General features: G+C 38.0%; 1 protein-coding gene across 15 annotated transcripts in view; it reads right to left on the reverse strand.

Moving 5' to 3' along the window:
* LOC117611917 (nucleolysin TIAR) overlaps positions 1 to 22,854 on the reverse strand; it is a 355,924-nt gene that overhangs the window by 121,817 nt on the left and 211,253 nt on the right. The window contains exons 1-2 of one of the 15 annotated variants that reach the window (XM_034340404.2): positions 8,778 to 9,118; positions 4,917 to 5,357 (exon numbers count right to left, since the gene is read on the reverse strand). The exons of 5 other annotated variants lie outside the window; for them this stretch is intronic. In XM_034340404.2, the coding sequence (XP_034196295.1) occupies positions 4,917 to 5,094 (178 nt within the window). In that variant the 5' untranslated portion in view covers positions 5,095 to 5,357; positions 8,778 to 9,118. Of the gene's footprint in view, positions 1 to 4,916; positions 5,557 to 6,147; positions 6,528 to 6,733; positions 7,968 to 8,777; positions 9,119 to 22,854 lie in introns of those variants that run through there. 9 more of the 15 variants (XM_034340406.2, XM_034340398.2, XM_034340401.2 and 6 more) reach the window with 9 other exon arrangements.

Below are 22,854 nucleotides of genomic sequence, written 5' to 3' on the forward strand. Positions count from 1 at the left end.
AATTTATAATTTAAATTAAAAATGCAAATTAAGACAATATTAATATCACAAATCGTTTCAAAATATCGAAACAGAAGGTATAGAATCAGATAAATTGTGGAAGTAAAATTTGATAGTAATTATCAATTATCAATTAAAATAATTTCACCATATTTCCTCAGAATATAATTTTACCTCAAACTTTGTAATATTGTAACATGTACCAGCCTCTCAATTTCAAACTGAACAAACCTAGTAAAATTGTAATCGTTCATGTAAATTAATACCGCTAAAATATGTATTTTATTCATTCATGTAGAGAGAAAATTATTATATATCCACGCTGAGGTAGACCGTAGAAGAGGAAGCTGATTTTTCGAGACTGACTGTTGTATTTCTCTCAGATACAGTAACGCGAAACAATTTCACGTAGAAAAGGGGACCTCGGTGCCCGAGGGAGTAATACAAACCTGACCCCACAAATATTCGCCGGTATGAGTATAAAATTTTCGTGGGCCGGAATTGGATTGTTATTTTAAAATGTACAGCCGCGAGCGCGATTAAATCGAGAGACTGGGCACGGGAACAAAGTGCAACACTTTAACGCTGGATATTGAAACTTCAATAATGAACACTTTGCATTTCCATATTTTTTTCTTTTTTCTTTTCGTTCATCGTACCAAGGAAATTGAACGACCTTTGCGATTTTATCGTGAAAATCAGGATGCGTCGAGAACACTTTATAATACAATTAAGAAAAGTATTCTGCGAGATTATCATTGAAATGCACGGTTCACTTTATTCTCGATTGATTACTTATCTTCGGATCTTTATATACATATATGCCATCCATTTGCCACATCGATTAATTGTGAAGAACAAAAGTTACAGAAATTATTAAAGCATCAATCAAGAGCTTGGGATGAAAATTTTAGAAAATTTAAAAACTAGAGTTAATCGCTTCAGCATATGAACGGCTCGTATAGGAATTAATTAAAATTACTTATTTTTTATTTTTGAGACTGATAACATATGATACCAAACTTCGATAACAGTTTATAGTGTCGTTTCCTGAATGGTGGTGTATAGCACCATAGTCTATAACACATGATAGCACATGGCATCATACTTATGCATATAATAGGTACTTTATAGCACCATTATTTATATGGTAGTGCATAGGACTATAATGTACATCAAATGATAGTAATATATAAAACTATAGAAATTTCCAACTTCTCGCACACCCACACTTTTGAGAAACGAACCCTACTCGACTCGACCCGATATTTTCTATACTACTATAGTATCACATCTATAGCAAATACCGCTAGATATTCGAAGAAGAAAGAAGAGATGGTAAATAACAGAACGCCTAAAGTATCAAAGGGATAGATAAACAGATCGCTGACTACAAGGTTAGAAACGTATTGTTTCTGCAATCAAAGCAAGACGTTTTACGAGCGACCTGCACGGCTCGCGGATCTCTTTCCGTTTTAATTAAGATAAAGGCAATAACTCGTGCTACTGCTACGAGACTGGCTCGGCGACAGTGGCCGGATTGTACGTAATATCGTTCTTCCGGTTAATCGGCAATTTACCGTTCACTTAAATTAAGATTTCCGTACACTACCGGTACCCTTATTAATTCTTTATTTTAACCATCGTGCTTCTGTAACTACCATCGCATTTACACCGGTATAGATCAAACGAAGGCAAAAAAGAAGGAAAGAATCTTAGCCCAGACCGTAATGGCTGCTTGATTTCTATCTAAATTCGTACGGGCACGAAAACTTGGTTACATCGGCTCTCTCCCACTGCTTCGCCCGAGGAAACGTTTTCTCTTTATTAACCACGCGACCTGTACAATTTTCACGTACTCCAAGAGTAGTTTTCATCGTTGATAGAACTTTCAATCACGGCTTAACGGCCGGATGAAAATTTTTTACGAGTTGCGTGGAAACACGTCCAACGAATAACCAGAGCGTATTAATTCGTTTTACTGTTTGTCGCTCGTTTACTGTGCGACGAGTATTGAACACTATTTTTTTTTAACCTTCATTACTGAATATTAAATACCATTCGTTCTTTTTATCTTCATCTAGATATTAGCATTTAGAAGAACAGGTGGTACGTTACGTTTTGACTTTGATAAATCGATGCATCGATTAATTAATTTATTTTATTGATCATTTGATTTTACGTAAATTCGCACTTTGAAAGTTATTTTACTTTTCTCCCATCCCGTTGTGCACGCTTTTCCCAGTGAAGGAAGGTTAAACGAGACATTATTGACCCGAGAAATTGTTGTTTGCTCATTCATCTTGTTGTATCCCGAGGGCTAAGAGGTTCGATAGTCTCGAACAGCCCTTTTTCCTTGTTCTTTACCCGGGGTAGCTCTTGATCGTGTACCGATCGTTCTTTCCACGGGCGACGGACGAGCTTGATCTCGTCATTGGTCAACGAGACGATCTATCAACGTTTGTGCCAGAACAAGAACCGCTACAAAACATTAGCTAGTCACGAAAGATTTTGCATCGGTGTTTCGAAACATCGTACACGTACCTTGCTACCAAGTCATCAATCTTTTTACTCTAAATGCGTTTCGGTCAGACTTTCTCGTAGTCGAGATGAGTCGCGATACTTGAAAGATGAGTTGCTTTAATTCACAGATGTCATGCTGTCGTTATTCGTTGAATCATTCTCTTTGATTTTCCTCAAAGAGCTTTTGACAATGTTATTCTTTCGAAGTAATTTATTTACTTGTTTAATTACGGGAAAGGGAAAGGAAAAGGGAAAAGAATGAGCAGGAACGTGCTCGCATTAGAAATGTATTTGAAACTTCTTTCAAAAGAAAACAATTGTCGAGTTGAAACAAAAAGACGTTCGAAATGATTTAGACAGCGAGCTAATACGATTATTGGCTGATGGCAGGAAATGAAAAGTCTACAAACTTTTTCAATATGTGAATGCTTGTCGACCTACTTATTTTCTGAATAAAAGTTTTTTACCCTGACAAAGCGTATACGTATAATACAGTTGTCGGTTCTAATCCGCAGAATAAACAATTATTAAAAAAAAAAAAAAAAACGCCCCTGTATAGTCCTTACATTCCTTTCAATAATACAATTTCAATTGAACGAAATTTATTAAAGAGCTCGTATGATAGATAAATTTTGTCGCTTGTTCTCGATTGATTAAACAGAAATTTCTAATTATATTTTAAATGATATACACTCTACTTGTATCCGAATTCTGGTATGATCAAAATGTTATTTTTCCAAGAGAAAATAAAAAAGAAAAGGTGACGGGCTGAAGAGTTTCTCGGTGTGATAGGTTTCGAAAGAATCGTCGTCGCGACTTTTATATCCCGTGTCCTCGGCACTTTGAAAAATGAAACTCAAAGTATTCTCGAAATTTATGTACTTGTAGCTTGTAGTCCGGATAAAAGTTGAACTAAAATGTACAGCCCTGGAACTTCTCCCTTGTGGGTATGAAGCATCCAAAAAGTTTCGGTACGTTTTCGATAAATACGGAAAGTTATGCAACATTTCGTAAAGGAACGAAGAAAAATAGAGAGAAAGCAAAAGAAGCGAAGCTCCAATACCCAGTGAATCGAGCAAATATTGGCATTTATCGTTGCTTTTTATCAATCTAACATCGCGACCGTAGAAATAAGACTGTATACTTTTACACCGTTTGCTTGTACGAAAGGAATGAAGGTTGATAGATAGTTTCGTTGACCGACAACGAAGCGAAGCTCGTCCGTCGTACGCGAGAAGAATGATCGGTGCACCGTCACGGGAGACAGTGGCAAAGGGGGATGGATAAAAGAAGAAGAAGAAAGAAGGAAGCATAAAGGACTAGGCGAGGTTAACGGAAAGACGGCCAGTTGGGTACCTGCCTATTATTCACGCGTCAGATAGGTGGCGGAGGGAAGGGAGGGTTGATCTAGCTCGATCTAGAAGAGGCCGAAGTGAGGCCAGACTTAGGAAGGTAGGTTAGGGGTTCGTGGCGAATTCTTATAAATCAAAACAGACACGCTATCCCGTCTCATAGGGTGTTTCCACCCTTTCCTGCCCCTGGCACCTATGCCTTCTTACCTCTTCACCTCGTGCTAGAGGCTATGGAACAAAGGAAAGATGCCAGGGTGAGCAACGAGGCGTATCGAAGAATCGAGGAGGAAACGGTGGATGGGTCGAATGAAACCCACCATGGCTGTATTATTGCGCTTGCCAAAGAATCGACGGGTTAATCGGTTCAACGTTAACTACAATTCACCCCGAGAAAATATATCACTCCCGTGGGAAGTGGTGCTTTTCAAAATTTATATACTTGTCCAGTAGGATTTTCTTATAATAATATAAAGTTAATACAGTGGTACCTCGGTATACGACCTTAATCCGTTCCTGATGTTTTGATTTATACCAAATAGGACGTATACCAAACTAACCTTTCCCTTACTTGTATGATCAGTCAGTTAATAATACATCAACTCCAAATATAATCGATTATTAATTTAATTTTTCCTCTGAGATAACTATTTAAAACTGACGCAAAATTCATAGAAAAAATTTATCTCGTATACCGAACAGAAGTCGTGTACAGAGCAAAATTTGTCACGTCCGACGTATTCCGAATTGGACGTGTTCCAAAACAGACGTATACCGAGGTACCACGGTATACAGTTCCTTTTGCCGACTAAAATATTTTAATTAACATTTAACTAATATTCTAGCATCGCTACGCCATGTGAAACAAAACGAGTCTCGCTCTTTATCAAAATAATCACACTTCCTTCCTACGGTAATCAGAACGACACAATAATAGCCTTGAGAAAGCAGCTGGTCGAAAGCATACGTCAACAATTACGTTTTCAACGAGAGCAACCCGTTTGTAATAAAGTGAAAATAAAACTGAAAAAGAAGAAAACTTACGGGGGTTCTGGACGTGCACAGGAGACGGAGGGTTGGTTCGCGTGACGACAACCGGAGGAGGCATCTTGGCGTGCAAAGCGGCCAGGCAGGAGTTCGCCACGTCGTAAATGAGATAGGCACTGTAGTATCGTCCCGCACTGCCCATTTTCAATTTATTCTTACCCGGCACCACCGCCATTTTCACGTCCACACGTGTACCGATCTATCCAACGTTCACCAAACACTCTTCTTGCCGGAGGATAATCCACACTGATCAATCAACTTGACCCCCGTACAAGCCACAGTCATCGTGAACGAAATTTTAGCTGTACAAGAGGAGATATAAGCGGTTCATCGCTTCCCGTTTCGACGTAAACACTGCGGACACGTGCGTAATACTGTGCGTCCTTTCGAGCACTGATCGAGCCGAATGTAGGGTATCAAGGCTTCGGCAATAACTACCTGTTTGCGATGTTATGATTATTGAAATCGAAGGTCGGATACTGTTACGCGAAAATCGATACAAATTACTATGAAACGCTGCTTTCTGATTGATATCGATGCTGTGTGCGTGATATCCTATTATTACTTGGATTAGTACGGGTTTTTTTATATTTGTCTTTTAGAGAAAAATGATTTAATTGGCGCGTTGATTGCTACGCTGAAAATAAATATGGCAGTTTCGGAAAAATTATTAGGTCATCTGGAAAATTCTGAACGGAAAAAGCTATCGCATTTAAATTTTGCAATTTAATTACTCCTGTGCAAAATTGATATAATTAATACTACTAAGAATCTGTTTTTAGTTTAGAAATTTTTTTTCTTGCAGATTATGTATTGGAATATTTATCCCAGCGATTAATCCTTTTACAACATTGAATTTGCATCCATCAGAAGGATAATTATTAGTTATTAGTCAATTTTCAATAACGCCGATAATATCCTGCATTACGTCTTTCAAGAGTACCGATATCAGGAGAGTTCGATCGAGGAACACAATTCATTCGAAGAATAAAAGCACGCTTTAGTCGAAACTTTCGCAATGGAGACATAAAAATCGAAGACACTGTAAAACGGCGGATTTTTATCATTCACCTCAACTTCTAACAATTTTTTCAAGAATTTCCAGCAACAAATATCTTCAAAGAAGCTCGTTAAACCTAAATCCTAGTTTGGAAAAATCGATTCTCTTGTGACGTTTCTATACAAAATACTTTAATTGGGGGGAAAATGAATACAAAAATATACGAACTTCTTGAAAATTATTATGATCGCGTACCATATTAGACAATCGGTGTATTAAATAAATTTCCAATCATTTAAAAGATTCAACTTTGAAATATTTATCGAGCAATACACACTTGGGAACAAATAAAGCAACCGGGGAATCTTTGTTTCAGACACTGATCCATAAACTAGTCTGTGACACTGAAAACGAGCCAGACTTGGCGCCGGTGCTTGGTAACAATAACGAAAATCACTGGAATCAATTATCCCGGGGCCCAAAACGAATATATGACGTCGTTGTTTCACGGTGACGAGACGCCAGCCACTGATTTCGATAGTGTTTCTCGGACACCGATCCGCGATATACGGCGACGACCAGTGGGCTGGCCAGTCGAACGGAAACGGTGCGGTTCCGCGAACCGGAAGCCTGGACCGGAAACGTCACGAGTCAACGGGCGCCTCTCTGATTGCATGCCGCAAACTCGGATAGATAAAAACGATCGTCGTACGCGGTCTCCATTTGATTACGTCGTCGTTGTTCTACGCTACCATGACCTTTTTTAGGCTTTCCAACTATAAACGGTTTGCGCAGTTTAAGAAAATGAACTTACGAACTTTCGAGTACACCGACCTTTTCTTTCCAAAAGCTTTCTGCACGATTGTGGTCGAATTTCGATGGTCTTCTTAAAATTGTGGCAATCTTGTTCTTTCGCTTTATTATCTCATTCGTGATTCAAGAGAAAAGTTTTTTAATAGAAAATTCGTGTTATAAATAAAATATAGACAAATAAAATTGTATTAAAATAAAAGAACAACATTCTTGTCACCACATTTTTAACCATTCGTAAATGTTTAAATAATTTTATTCTACAAAATGTTAATAGGAAAATGTAAAAAATTTTCATGCATCAGATACCTATTGGTTGCAAGAGACGTAACTCAAAATTACATGGAGAAAAAATGCATTAGCCGGGCTAAAACGAATTTCTAGAGAAATTTTTTGTTTTACTCCCATCAGTCTTGATCGCGTTTCCAGTAATTGACAGTCCAGTGTCCGGCTACGTTTCACACTGTGTTTCCACCTGTACGTTCTACGTTCAACGTCTATATTATCGATCATTACCGACAGAAATCATCACAGTGAGAAACAATGAACGTCACGCGGTCATGCTCCAACTATTGACGCATATAATTATCACCGGAATCGATTACATGCCATTTTGAGCCACGAACGTCGCAAACCGTGAAAGGAGCGTGAATTCAACTCTACGTGTCATCAAAAATGCAATAAGTCAAACAAAATTATCACGGTCATGCTGTTCGTTAGTTCGATTAATTTATTACAAAATAAAATGTGCACTGTTATTTACTTGAAAAAAAAGGATATTGTTAATAAAATAGATACACCAATATAGAGGGTCATATTAAAAACATCGTTTCCGTGAGAATGGTTAACGTACCGTAAGAGAGCGCATCGAAAGAAATTCACAAAGAAAAGTACAATATTTTTCACGTTGAAACGTGGCGTCACAAAAACTATCCGTCGAACGAAGATTAATATTCGAGCGTCGAGCAAGGAAAAAAGAAACATGAAGAAGATTCGACGACTTTTATTTACACTGCAAACACAATCGAACTGTAACCACAAACCACAAGCAGTCTGATTATTACACGTATACCACTAGCCAAAAGATTGGGTACACATATTAGTAAGAAACAATGGCAGAAGACTAATAGGAAAAATATTTAATTAAATAATAATATTTTTAACGCCTTCTAGAATAATTACACTGTGGATGTGTCTGTAATTACTGCAATTAAAAGATAGCTATACACTTTTGTAATAATAAAGCGTTAGAAAAACATGCAAGGATTATCATATTTTTTATATTACCTTAATAAGTAAAAAGTAATGGATTTTAATAATTATGTGCCGTTACAGTTTTGAAATTCATTAAATAAAAAAAAATAAAAATTGTGTCTTTTAATTAATAAGAATTGTCAGAGTCACACGATTCCATGAAAATTTCAAGTTATCTTAAACAAAACGTTGAAATGTTATCTCCGTTGCATTAAGAATGTATCTACACTTTGTAATTAAGTCTAATCTATGCACCGTTATCGACGAACAGTAATTAACGAAGTGAAACGAACGCGACGAATCACACGATTGTTGAACTCGACGCAAGAAATGATACCGAGCAGAATAATTCTAATTTATTGTCTCGATGGTGCACAATTCACAATGAATAATTATTCAAATGCGAGCAAACAAAGTAAATTGAATCCTCAGAGGCAAAGTTAAATGTCAGGTGAACAAACAAAGGTAATAACATGAATTTTGGTGAACGACATATGAGTAGACTGTGAATAAAAATTTGCTGAATCCTCTCAATTTTGACGAATATGTCATACCGAATAATTTTGAATATATAGGGCGTCTAAAAAAGAAAGGAACAGTGATATTATAGAAGGAATGTTTAGAGAAGGGGTTAGGGACTTTAAGGGTAGACAGCGTTTGCAAAATAGAAGAGAAAACTTTTTAATTTTGATATTTAAAAATTTTTAAATCACTCGTGTCCAAATTTATCTTTTATAATTTTTTCAAAAAATAATATTATTTTATCTTTACTTTCTCCTATTTCTCATCCTTACCATTTAATTTAATGAGTGTTAAAGTACATCCAAAGTATAACAACGAACACTATAAAAATGAACAGATTATACACAGTGCAAATAAAATATTAAAAATATGAAAATAAAATTCAGAATCAGTCTAAAATAATGAATTTTAAAGACTCGACACGTGCAGCGACGCAACGACGGTTTGTTAACAAGAACCGTAGCAAGGTAGGCAATACTATCAGTGAAATCGATCAACTATCAACACGAATCGCGAAGGTTACACAATGGTCAGTGGACACACGTGTATAGTGTACACGTCACGACGAACGAAGACGATCGAACGTGAATTGGTCGAACATCGTAGGCGGTGCTCAAGCGGTCGGAGTTGCACTGAAAAAGCACTCGGACACCTAGCTTAAGGTACCACCCACAAACACATTATCATACCAGTTATAAAACATGCTAGAGTGGTGGTATAGACATATACACAGGTGCGTGCACCGTGGCTAACAAACTGGACGAACATTTATCTACACGACAGCGTTTCACAATGCAAATACAGCGTTGAGTATAGTACTCCAATTGTTTTCCTTTAAATTGTAGTAGAATAAAAAATCATTGCAAAATTTATGCTATATCAGTGTATAATTACTGTGAATTTTGCTAATTGTGATACTGACCTTTCTCAGACCGCTTTGTATATAAATAATATATAAATAAATGTCTACTTTTAACCCTTTTCCTACAAATGGCATATACATATACACGTTCTGAAAACCACCCTGATAAGAATATTTTTAGGAAATATTAATAAATAATTAATTTACAAAATTTCAACAACTAAGTTCAAATGGGATTATTATTCCGTATTCGATGCATAATTTTTGACTAAAGTGCACCGTTGATATGCAAATGATATGAAATAAATATTATAATATGGAAGATACACGTCGCATTCCAATGTTTCTTCTTCGAAGGTCTCACTGTTCGTATAGCGGGGAAATTAATTTGGGAAACGCTGACGTAGAGACAAGTATCGTATCGCCGGGTGAGAAAGCCAGTTAGCTCGGTTACGAAGCGACGCGACTCGACGACAATGGACGCGCGACAGGAAGGCGGCCGTATCAAATGCTTCACAGTCGACACAATACCACGTACACAAGCGTGCACAAGCGTACACAAGCGTGCACAGCTGTGCCCGCGAACGTGAGCTCGACCAACGGCGTGCGGTGCACCTTGTCATTTCCGTCGCGAAACATTCGACCACGTTACAACGCTAATATCGCGACCGAGGGTGAAAGGTGAATATTTAATTTCATCCTATTGCTTCTTGATTACTTCTTTCCTCTACTATTATAAATCCATATTTAGGAATCAACATTTTTTGTTAGGGGTGCGATGGGGACAGCATATGGGTGTAATAGATTACTATTACAATTTACACAAATTATTTTTTATAAGATACTGAGTAAAACCATTAGGGGATCAAGAAAGTACATTGATGTTATATGATCTAATGATAAGCAATGAACATCATAAGTGGTGTTGGATCGATCTGAACATAAATTAATGCAAAGTGTACTATAATCATGTACATAGAACAGAGGATGCATCGATCGCTATTAGCATCAAGTCATTCGATCAAATCATAACACTAATGTTCCAAACAGAGCGTATACCACGGTTGAATATTTAATTCGTAGCGCAGTTACGTTTCAATCGGGAAATGAGAGGCTACTCTTGCGAAAAGAAGAGTTAATTAACACGCATGTTTTGTTAATGACTCTTTCGCTTTGTACGATCTATTAACTTTGCAAGAATGCTGTGTTGGAAAACATCGTTAAAATCGTGAATACAAATTCGACAATTTGCTTATAAATGATACTTTAATGTGATTCATGTAAATTAGCTATTAATTTATAACAAACCTCTACCTCTACACTTAAACATTAACCTTCGTTCAACACGTAAACTTTAACACTATATTTAATGTTTCAAATAATATTTTTTTATTTTCCTTTAGTATTGTTTGAATAAATCTTTTTCTTGATAAAACGCTTTCACGTATCTTTGGTAATTAATTAATTGGTAATTAACTCATATTTCTAGTTAATTATGTTAAGTTCTGAACGGTGGAATCAGGTCAATCTTGACCTTAATTAAATTTTCCTAAAGTTAAATAAAATTAAAATTAAATTTGTAACCCCGCTGTCTCAACAATTCATAGCCCGAAAGTTACGAATTTGGCAATTCTTCTCGCATTTACCTAAAATATGATAAGCGTCTTTCTTCGAGCGACAGTGTAAATTCGGAAGTATCGGTGGAAATTAGTCCGATAAAGGGGCAGAAAAGTAAACGAACGGATGGATAAAATAACGAATTATGCAAATGAATTCGAATTCCATTAAGGAAGTTAAATCTATTCTTCAAACTTCTTCATAAACTTTTTCAAAGAGTCTCCTCCCACGAACACGTTGAATAGTAACCATAGAAAATTGGGTGGTAAAATTGCCCCCCGTTTTCTACGGGAATATTTCACGTTGCCATCAAAGGATTAATTGAAAATGGAGATGACACTGTCGCCGCTTGAAAATTACTGGGAATGTGGATTAACGGAATGGCCGGGATAAACGTATGTGAGTAAACGAACCAACGTGCCAGGGACATTGTTGTACTATCGCGAAATACTCGTCCACGTTTCACGGTTTGATTTTGCAAACGTAACCACAAAACCGAACTTACAATTCTGCGTAAATCGGCAAGTTAAATAATTTACTTGCGAATGTAAACTACAGTTCCTCTGGAGTGGTCGCTCTTTCGAGGGACCCGCTTTTATCTTTTGTTCTATTACAAAACCATTATGGGAAGATAAAGAGTAACCAGGAAACAGGACATAATGCTTTCGTTTATTGTTTTCAATCTGCAGTTTTTACTGTAAATAGTAGAATTATATTTGCTTTGTTAAATGATCCTATTTTGTCTATTTTGCCTCGATAGAGTAGCAGGAAATTTATTTTTCAAAAGATGTGACAATTCAGAAAATGAAAATTAAAATATACTGACCTAGGGCACACCAATTAGATAGTACTGAAATTATACTATTTTTCTGATCTAGAAAATTTCTACAATTCATACTCTGGAGGTTGGAACAAAAATTCATATTTTCATTAGTGAACTCGTCAAATAGCAAAAAAAAGTTTGCCAATAGTGCAGGCTGTTACGTGTGGAGGGACGACAATCAGGATATCTAATTTTCGATGGTGAAATGTTTTACGCGGTCATCAGAGAATTAATTGAAAATGGAAATGTCGCCGGCAGCGTTCTGCAATTGCGAGGACCACCGTGGATGGACACCAACGGTAGGTGTGAATGCATGAAAGAGCAAACGGGAATAATAGCCATTGCATTGCAAAACAACTGGCCACGTTGCACCTTTCGTATACCCGTTATACATTCGCTAATTAGTTTATACGGCGCTATTATTATTTGAAAGCATCGCGTCGAGTGTTCCTGACCGCGAACAAATAATCGTTGTTATATCCTCTTTTAGGTTTGTTCGGTCCGACTGCATTGATGTTAAGTACGTGGTTGGTTTTTAAGATGAAGAGATGAAGAGAAAATGCCAAAATATTTCATATTTATCTTAATCGTTAAAGGAAGAAGAAGATTTCAATTCAATCTTTACCCAAACTAGTTAGTAGTGTGTTTAAGAATGTGAGAAATTTGTTTCTTAAAACACTGGTTAATGTTTTAAACTGCTGCTACTCATTTACATGGTCCATAGAGGATTCCGGTGATAAAACAATCTTTAATATCCGTTATCCGAGCACGGTATCAGTTCAGAATCTCCGAACTTTCAGAATCACTTCCGTTATGGTGCACTTAATTGCCAAATAATCGTTGGAAGGACCATGGAGCAGCAGATTAACGGCGTTGATACGTTCATTTATTTTCAGAAGGAAGGAAAGTATGGTGTAATTGTTCAACTTTATTATACTGTTACGTGATACATGTTTATATTTTTCCAAAGGAATTATAGAAATTGAGAAACTTAAAATTATATTTACCATGTGTGTAATATTTATTCAATTCTAAAATATTAACTTTTGAAAATAATTTTAAAGAATATTATAAGTGTCAATAAGAAAAATTAATTATATTCTGTTAATTAATTGCAAAGTTTTTGTTTAATACTATTTTGCAACATTTCCCATGTAAACCAAATCAATCATGCATCACAGTACAAAAGTAGACAAATAAGAAATCTTTGTGAATTTAATTATAATTGTTTGAATCTAGTTAAATATTTCAAGGTTTGTGTGAAGTTCCCAACCCCGTTTTTAGAAAGGATATTGGAATTCAGATTAATCTTCCCAATGCCGTCTCAGAGATCTTAAAATAGATATTTGCAACATAGTAGTTAAAAGGCAATCAAGTATTAACGTACTCGTGTTAATGCATCAAACGCGATTATTCCAACCCAATGACTCTAACTATCCTTTGCAGCTTACCACATAGTAGAACATTCTATCTATACATATACGCGTATGTTGCATATAAATACGTCCTTAATATGTAACAATCTCTTTATGTGCTATCAACAACAATTTCAACTAATAAAACAATTAATTTCAAATAAACGAAAACAATTCAACAATTTCTTATATACTATTTCCTTCTCGTTTTTCGAGACAGTTTACGTTCACGTAACTTTAGCTAAACAGAGACATAAATTTATTTCAGAGAGAAAAAGATAAGCGAAAGTTGTTTCAAGCAAATATTTGAGCACAGTTATACCAGGGATTCCATTTTATCAAAAGTTCAGATTCCAGTGGTAAAGTTTAAAATTGCATTTAAAGAGCAAATTTCTTTCTTGAATCAAATTTCGTTCTCCATTTTCTTTATGTTTACTATAGAAAACAGATAAGGAGAAAATTTCAAATTAAATTTCAAAAAATTCTACACATCTCTCATTATTAATTAGAAAGCTAAAACATCTTTTGTACACAAATTTATTAAATCGAAATTGATTGAAAAATGATCACAATGCCAAACCTATCGTAACATGGAGTTTCTGAAAATTCACCCCTAATTATAAAGGAAACTAATATAATTTGAATTCACAATTACCCAATTAAGAACTCGAGGAATTAAATTCTTAAACCCGAGTTCGTCGGGCCGTTTAAGGTTCCTTTTAGCTTTCTATCCGAACGCCTACGCATCGCTTGGCATTATCACCGGGCTCGTTCGTGTTCGGCATTGTTCACGTTATAATTCTCACGAGCCACGTTGTCTCGCGTGTGTATTTCCTCGAGAAACTTCATCCCCGGACTTTCGCGCGTACACACATTCGCAGAGATATACGTGTATCCGTTGCTCACCACCTACGCGAACACACTCAACAGGTTAGCGAGGGGGGTTACACACAACTTACAACCGTACCATGTACATCTAGGGGCAATTTGTTTTGTGTTCGGGTAACAGGGTCACGCGTTTTCCGAAGGTAAGCGAGGCAATTAAATCGCTAACGAAAAAACTTGTCTCACGAGCGAGTGGGAGCCAGAGTAGCCCTTCACAGGGAAACTCGTTGGCTCTCCACTCCAGTTAAGTGCACACTCGTACACGGCTACCTTCCAACCCGACGAAACAATGAATCTCTTTCGCGTCGATGATCGCCCCGTTCGCGAAAGATTGCCCTCCCTTAACGCGGTCTGCAGAAGAATGAATTCAGTGAAACAGAAGGATGCGCGTTACGTAAGCAGCACTGTGTAAGTGATCGGAAAACATTGAAACGAACCTCGACGGGGACGAGAAACTGCATTCACCCTGAGCCGTTTGAAATATGAAAACGATCGTCGTTAAATCGTAGCAGCTCTTTTTCGCTGTAGGCCATCGTTAAAAATTGAATTAAAGGTATATTTACGGCCGTCTTCGATACCCAATACATTGCCCAAATCTCTGCACACAGAAGTATATAGAATACAATTCCTTTTTCGGGCTACTATTAATTTAAGAAGAAACGTAGATGTTAGGTTCTTCCTAAGTGTTAGAGGCAAACGGTGGCAGGTTTTTTCATCCCTTGCTTTTAATCAAAGAAATCCTACGTTGCAGCCAATCGTACGAGATTATGGAAAGTAGACACCAAACTCTGGTCAGAGCGAAATTATAGAGGTGTGAATTCGCGCTCGGAACGCGGCTGTTTCCAGAAATTACGCAGAGGACGCGGAAGTGGCATTACGGTGGATTCGGGATTTGAAAATTTTGATCGATGATGATAACGAGGAGAACGCGGAGTTTCTCGAATCGAGTCAGCGGGGACGATAAAAAGCATCGGTTACAGATTGCGAAGAGCCACGAGAATGGAATGGCTTGGCCGAAGGAGAGACCGACCGAGGGGTTAAAGGTGAAGGGAGGAAGAGATGGAAGAAGAGCGAGTTCGTATTAAGGGTAATGGGCATTATCTCCATCGATCCTGGCTTACTATCCTACCACCACCCGACTCCCACCTCGCCCATCACCCGCTATTCCAGTGCTGCTGGATAGCTGGATGGTACGTTCGAGTTGGTCACGGACAAAAACGCATGGGTATTCATCCGTCTATAGTGAACGGCGGATCGTAAAATGCGGGTAGCTCGACTGAAAGATATCGCGTACTGCAACTCTCTTATTTTCATCGAAAAACATAATTACCCTGTGAAATCGGTGCATTTGTTAATGTCCCGTTTCGTTTTTCCATCTTGCGTTTTTAATCTCGTTGCTGTTGCTAATCCTGAAGGATACTTTTCCTGATATTTAGGGTATCGATTATTTAAAGCACGCTGATATTGCTGATCAATTATTAATTAAAAAGCGGACATCAGTTCTCTATTAGTATACACAGTGGCATTCAAAAATATGGAAGCACCTTGATAATAATTACAATTTCTTTTTAAATTTATTATTGTTAGAGATTTCTAGTTTCATCATTTCCATTAGTATCCTTTGGAAAAGAACAGTGGCGCGGTAAATATGTACGCAGACTGGGAATGGAATCGCGAAGAACCAAGGAAGGAAAGTTTTAAATGAAAACGTCACTTACAACGCGTCGATCCGCGACTTTTCTGTTCCCAAGTAAAAAGTAAATTCTTATTTTCGTGAGACGCGTTGAGCTCCGACGATCCGAGTAAATCCAGCATGCTCCTCCCGTCCGAATCATCGATCCGTAACGTCCAATCGGTACCAGCTGAATCGAACGAGGAAAGAGTAACGAATACGTTCTTTCACTTGGGCTAATCGTGGGTCAGTAATTGTACTTGCTATTGGTTTTCACCGTAGTTGCTGGATAATCAGTGTAAATTAGGCTGGTGAAGTTTCAAAAGTAACTTTCTTATCAATATCCTCTTTATACAAGAACCATGTGAAAATGTTCACTTTTTAAGCTGTTTAGCTAAGTTCGTTTTCTAAATGTGCCATTTAAAAACGACGAAATTTGGAACAATTGCCATTCATGTGTACAACAATAGATAAAGCAATAGTATATAGCACTGGAGCGTTCGGTTCTTTACGATAATTTCACCTTTCTTTCATTATTGCCGATCATTCGTGCGTAGTGCGTTAAATGGAAAGAGGGTGACGGTGACTAATTGTCGCAAAGGCGATCACGATATGTCTTTCCTCGTAAATCTGATTGGCTTCGCTTACTGACCTCGCTCGTAATCTTCTCGATTCGATCGCTTCCTGTTACATGTACACGATACCTTCGCAAGTGTCCGAATACTATCTCATTATTCGAAATATATTTCTCATCATATCAAATTCGAAAACTAAAATTCTGTACTAATTTCGTAAAACCTTCAAAGGTCATTTTACAGGCAAAATAAAAAATTTTATTTTATTTTTAATCTCATCCTATCGAAATTTGCAAGTAAATCTATTATTATTTTACGAGAGAAATTAATTTTTGTAACAATTCTTTCCATAGTTAAATAGAAAATTAAAAAATACATAAAACGCTAAGTTGCAATTTTGTAATACAATTAAATCACTGTATCACAAGAAAATTTACTTGATAAGCAGAAACTTAGCCCAAGTGTTCAGCAGCTATTATTACTTGAGTGAGTGTCATTATCGCTTTAACGTCATTCTATTTTTGACTTGAAGGAATATTTAAAAGTGTATAGTGTACCTAACGGCATAATAAGCCAAGAAAAAGTATGTCGATCCATAATCCACAGATGTGAACACTATATTCGAATGAAACTGGAACACGTGGAGTACCTCTTGCAAAAGTGAAACTAAACTTTTACACTTTACACCGAAGATATTAATGCTCTAACACCTATAAACTTGATAGACCTATAGGCTTATCAGAATTTACTCAGTGTTATTTGGGATCGAACATTGTTCTTTTTCCCCCAAAGAATCGATGTTAGAAACAATGAAGGTGGGGTGTTGAAAAAAGGGACAAAAAAAAGGGGAGAAAAAGGGTATAGTGAAATGGGCAGATTATTGCAGCAGTTTCCACGGACACAGGACCGAAACGACCTAGCACCCTCTCAGGGCCGATGTAATAAATACGGAAAGAAAGTTTCCTCGTTAACCTATCGGGGATTCGACAGATCGTGGTCGCCGTTTATGCTGAATACGTAAATCAGATAAAAACAATCTATTCCAAAGTGAACGGACAAAAAATCCTCGTTCGTATTCAGCACGCGTTGTTAAAGATGTAAGGGCGGCTTTCACTTTGAAATTCACCCTTGTTAAATCTCAGTAACGATAGGTATTCCAGATTAATTTCTAACTACACACCTTTACATAGTTCGTTTTCCAATATCGTTCGACATCGTCTTCCGAATGGGTATTTTTTGTCTTGTTTAAAAATGTCCAGTCAAAACAGAGTCGGGTCACGATTGACCCGGCCGCTGGTATTCGTGGAAAAATTCATTTACGAATTTTTCTCGTTGCCTGGATGTACTACAACGTGATTGAAAGTGGTGTTTTGTGTAATACCAATCTCGAAACGTAGAACTCTTCCATCCCATCCTTTTTCAGCCTCTTTTCTTCCCGCGCCACCCTCTTCCCGTGTTCTCCATCTATCTTCGTTCGTCGAGCGTAATTCAATTCTCCGAGCGGAGTGGAACCATCAAAATATTAGCATATTGATCAACCTACCTCTAAGCCCGCCACTCTTAAATCCACAAGCGTGAAACGCACTTAATGCGAGCAACCACTTTGCCCGTTGCTACAACGAATTCGCTATCTGCCGCTTTTTATGGATCGTCTTATATTTTTTCGATACCGTGCCTCGAGAAGGATACAAGTTTCTTTAAGAAGACCGTTACGTTAATAAGCCGTGGATCCTGAAGAAATGATCGAACTTTAACGCGATAAAGGTGTACAAACTTGACGAGGATGCGATCTATCGTCTGCTACCTTCACTTATCCGCTAATAAGGTGACTAATGCGAAAGGTCGACGAAACTTTTGCGTTAGAGTATTAACGACGCAGCCGGAAGGGAAATAATTGGTCCGAGATGCATCCTACTGCTTCTTATTGATTACTATAACACTTTAACAGCTATAATACGTTTATACGTTTATACAAGTTTTGAATAAACTTTTCATCAATTTCTTGAGAAGTTTGCTGTTTTTAATAAACGAACGAATGAAATGCTCTCAATTACGGTTTGTCTTTGAATAATACAAAGAATATAGGTTATAACGAAGAGTAATAAGAGTGACACGTGGACGTGTCTAATGACCGCAAATTTTCACCCAGGGGCAACGTGCTTGAAAAGAGGAACCTATACCGGTGCTTGTCTCTTCAAACAACCCTCGTACGACACGCGACGATCTGATTAAGTTGAATTTCACGCTAGAAATGATTTTCGAGTCCGTAATAGAACTTGCTCTATGTATAAAATATAAAAACTGCTGGAAAGTCTGAAAATACTGTAGACGTTCAAATTTCATCATGGCATTCACATTTTACGATGTATCCCAATACGTTGTTTAAAAAGTAAAAAAAGATTTGGAGAGATTCTTCAAAAAATTGTTTGACTTTTGTTTTTCCAACTACGCGAAGAGCCTTATTTTTCTTCACCAAGTACGTAAAAAATGCTGGCATTTCAGGAAGCTTCGCTCGCAGCACTCAGGCCAGCACTTCGACGATCATTTGGTGGTCATTCGTTTGATGGATTAGAATATAGGACCCGAACGTTTTCCGCTGAGTAAGCAATTCATCCTTTCTCTGAAAGCGTGCAGCTCGCAAGAAGCTTCCATTATCTCGTATCGAGGCGAACGAGAAACTCGCGGGAGCCACGTACACAGCGGACAAACCATGATACCTTCATCTTCGTGAAGAAAGAAATCCTTTCGCAGTCCGGTGTCGATCGTGTCCAAACGAGTAGACATTGTTTCTCACCGAATCATCTTTCACGTCCTTCCACTCCTCTCCTGATGCCAAAAATCCTAGATTTATCCTTAGACGAAAACCGGGTCAGATTTTGCTCCAACAGTCGCGCGGCAGCCGGCCAACTTGTACGCAAGATCCACGTGTAATCCACGAGACCTCCACCGTTAAGGCGGATACAGAGACATTCGAGTAGGGATTCCTTGCGACGTCCACTTCCGTGGCGCTTTCGTTCTTTCGATGTATCTTGGCGTCGTCGGCTCAGCCGTCCCTATATCCTGCCACCGAACCAGTATTCTTAGGTAACCCAAGAGTATTTCTCTGTAAGCGAACGAATATCTTCGTACGCGACAATATCTGATCCCTATAGCGTCCTCGCCATATCCTTTTCGAATGTCCTGTTATATTCGAACAGAGGAATGTATGTACCTAAGTACGTACATACGGTACTGCTTCTAACAGTTTTTACCAGAGAAAACTGGTGCCTAAGTATCGACCGTGGAGTCATTCTCAGCCAAAACAATACCATCTTATGGGTTGGTGACTTTCTGTTCTCTCTATGTTTGCCTGACAATGGGCTAGTGACGTCGATTTCTAGCTAGCATAGATGGGATACGAGTCGACAGTCGTTCGGTCCTTTGGGTTTACCTTATGGCACCCCTATACGACTGACCGGCTGCGACGCTAGCACCGTCAAACTATACCCTTTTCGTCCCCATTCAAGTTTACTTTGGCGCAGCGAATTTCCAAGTACCGTTTTACGAGTTTTCCTTGCCACTGGGAATAGACGGATCAGTCGTTACGCTGCCGGGGTAAATGTTGTTCACGAAGTGACTGATTTCTCTCTGGTTATACGGCACACGTTCGCCTGTCTCCACGGAACCTGTAGGGATAATCAACTTTGCAACAGGATTACAATTCGTTTGCGACCGCTACTCGAAACAAGGATATAATACTTTGGAGCTTCGAACTGTGGATGCATGGGTCATTCCAGAACCGGACTAAAATCCGTCATACATAGTTATAGTAGAAAAAGACATTCGATGGCCGAATTATCGAGCGGCTACTGTAGTTGCAATGTAATACTCCTTTAGGGTGCATTTGTAACGAGTGTTATAATAATTATAAGAAAAGGAAATTTTTAAAGAATTTAATCCTAGAATAGCCGAGAATAGTCTAAAATTTAGAAAATGAAATAAGAGTTCAAAATTAAGTTTAATCCATTCACTATTGGACCATATTTAACCCGGCACTCCCTGTGTCTATTGCACCATTCCCTTTCCGAGTGTTAATTAAACGCAACTTGATTTCACTTTTTTAACAACAGCTCATTGTCAGTATCAACTTTATCCCATGCAATTGGCTTATTGAATTCTTGCATTTCATGTCGTGTATTGTTTACCTCAGTTTTATTTGTTACTGCAATACAGCCTGCTCGTATTTACATGGGTCTGTTTGCTGTCGTTATAACGGAATTCTATATGAATAAACGTTCGAAAATGCTTGTTCCATGTTTCTGTTTGTTTTTGATATGTCGGAGGGTAACGTTGCGCTTGTTTCGTACTTTAAATTCTATTTATGAAGAAATTTCATACGTGTATAAGTAATTGTAATTTAATTTGTTGTGTCTGGTATGAAGTAATTGAATTGATTATTAGAATTTGTTTCTCTTTAGAAGAGAGTAAAGTGGAGCACCTGTAACGGATTTTCATCAATTTTCATTTGAATGACGTGTTTTATTTTTAGCTTTGAAATTGGAATACTGTTCCAATCGAGAGATCACGATTTACGGAAACAATTTTTTCATTATAAAATTTAAATGTTTGTTAAAATATAAAAAATGGATTTTTGTTTCCTGTAAATGAATGGAAAATAGCAGTGTAAGCTCCATTTTAATAATCTCGCTAGATTCTAGAATCTGGAATTTATTCTACTTTCCCAAAAGCTAAATTAAATATCGTTCCACGTATGATATTCTATATTTTTTTTGCTGTGTACGGATATTGACAGTCTCTGGTGGCTATAGTACAGTAGGACATAGCTGTGATATTTTTAGATATTATATTATCGTGATTAATGCAAGGTTACTCTTTCCCTCTCTCTCTGATCGATGCAATAGTTTTTCAACACCTATTAGACTTCATTGTAATTTATGTCGCATTTCAATCAATATTTAACTATTACTATCCTCTTTCAATTGGTCAATAGAAAAGCGAAATTAAAAATGCTAATATCTATTATCATAATAGAAGTCTAATGCGAGTATTTCTAATCAGACGAATGAAAGAATACCTAACAACAAGAGTGGTGGATCCCAGTGGATATTCATTCACCTTACATATGGGTCAACGATCATTGTTTTTGAAATTTTCAGAATACCAATGCAAATCATCGAACAACGACCACATCGGGGAGCCGCTGATTTAACAACACGTGCATGACAGTGAACACGGTCGGAAAATCAGCCGTTGCGAGGAAGCAGTGAACGAACGAATAGGGGGCAGCAATTTTCCAAGATAGAACAGAAGTCGACAATGGCTGCACTGATGGGAAAGAGGCCGACGACGAAAGCGGAGGCGATGGATGGCTTTAGCTTCGGTTTCCTGACGAGGTTACCGAAGTTTCGTCCACAGATTCAATTTTAGTTGGCGCGCCAGCCCGCGCCACCACCATCCGCGCCGTTGAATGCCACGTAGGTACCTTGCAGAGGGTGGTTACCAACCCCCTCTCACCCCATCCCAAGTCTTTCTATATTCATCCTTCTACCGCTGCCACCTAACCCACACTCCTTGCCGGCCTCTTGCCAACGCGGGTTGCACCGAGGCCACTTTATTCAGCTCCGTTTAAATTTTCGCGTTTTCCACGCCTTCAACCTGATTGCGGTTTGTTTCGATCTCAACCGTCCATCGTTCGCGTTAGATGGATTTATCGACGCGATATTTCAACGAATCGATTGCGAACGATCGTTGGTAGAGATGAAATCGACTGCCCTCGAAAAGGATCTTGCAATTAAACTTTTTTAAACGAGAAGGAAATTATATTTTGAAGCTTTTGTAATGTGTGCCAAAAAATTGCTAGCTTTCAAATAGAAATTGGCATACGATGAAAAAGGAATAAATTGAAGAATGTTAGGTATAAGGAAATACCTATATATCATTTTATTAGTTCCTCGAACGGAAAATGCGTTTCTTATCGGGATAAAATCTTCTAGCAAAATGGTTAGCAAAGCTTAAGAAGGAAGATAAAAAGGAAAATAGTGAACGTAATGCATCGCGCGACACTGTTCGAACGCGTATATTTATCCACGTACGTGTGATCCAGAGGGTGGCATAACGCAGGGCTGCCAATAGGGCAATCCCTAGCTGTGCACACTTAGCACGTACTAACTGTAGTTACCGTTACATCGCGAGTGTACGTGTCGTGGGAGCATAACAAGGGCGCAAGTCCCGGCATCGTACCACTTCGCCACGTATACTCGTACCTGCGTGGCATGCACGTTAGGCAAGTGGATGCGTGGAATTTATCGAAGACCACCAGACGTCACGGCATTTCGCCCTGTATCGGTCTTAAACGTTAAATCAATTCTGTTTACCTTGTATTTAACCTTATCGTCCGAGCAGACGTCGAAACTCGAAGCTTACCGATTTCTGACACCCTCTTTCTTCCTTACAACACACCCCCATCCCACTCCCGCGCCCATTTCTTCTTCCGTTTCCGC

Source organism: Osmia lignaria, chromosome 10, assembly GCF_051020975.1.
Source record: "Osmia lignaria lignaria isolate PbOS001 chromosome 10, iyOsmLign1, whole genome shotgun sequence".
Lineage (NCBI taxonomy): Eukaryota > Metazoa > Arthropoda > Insecta > Hymenoptera > Megachilidae > Osmia > Osmia lignaria.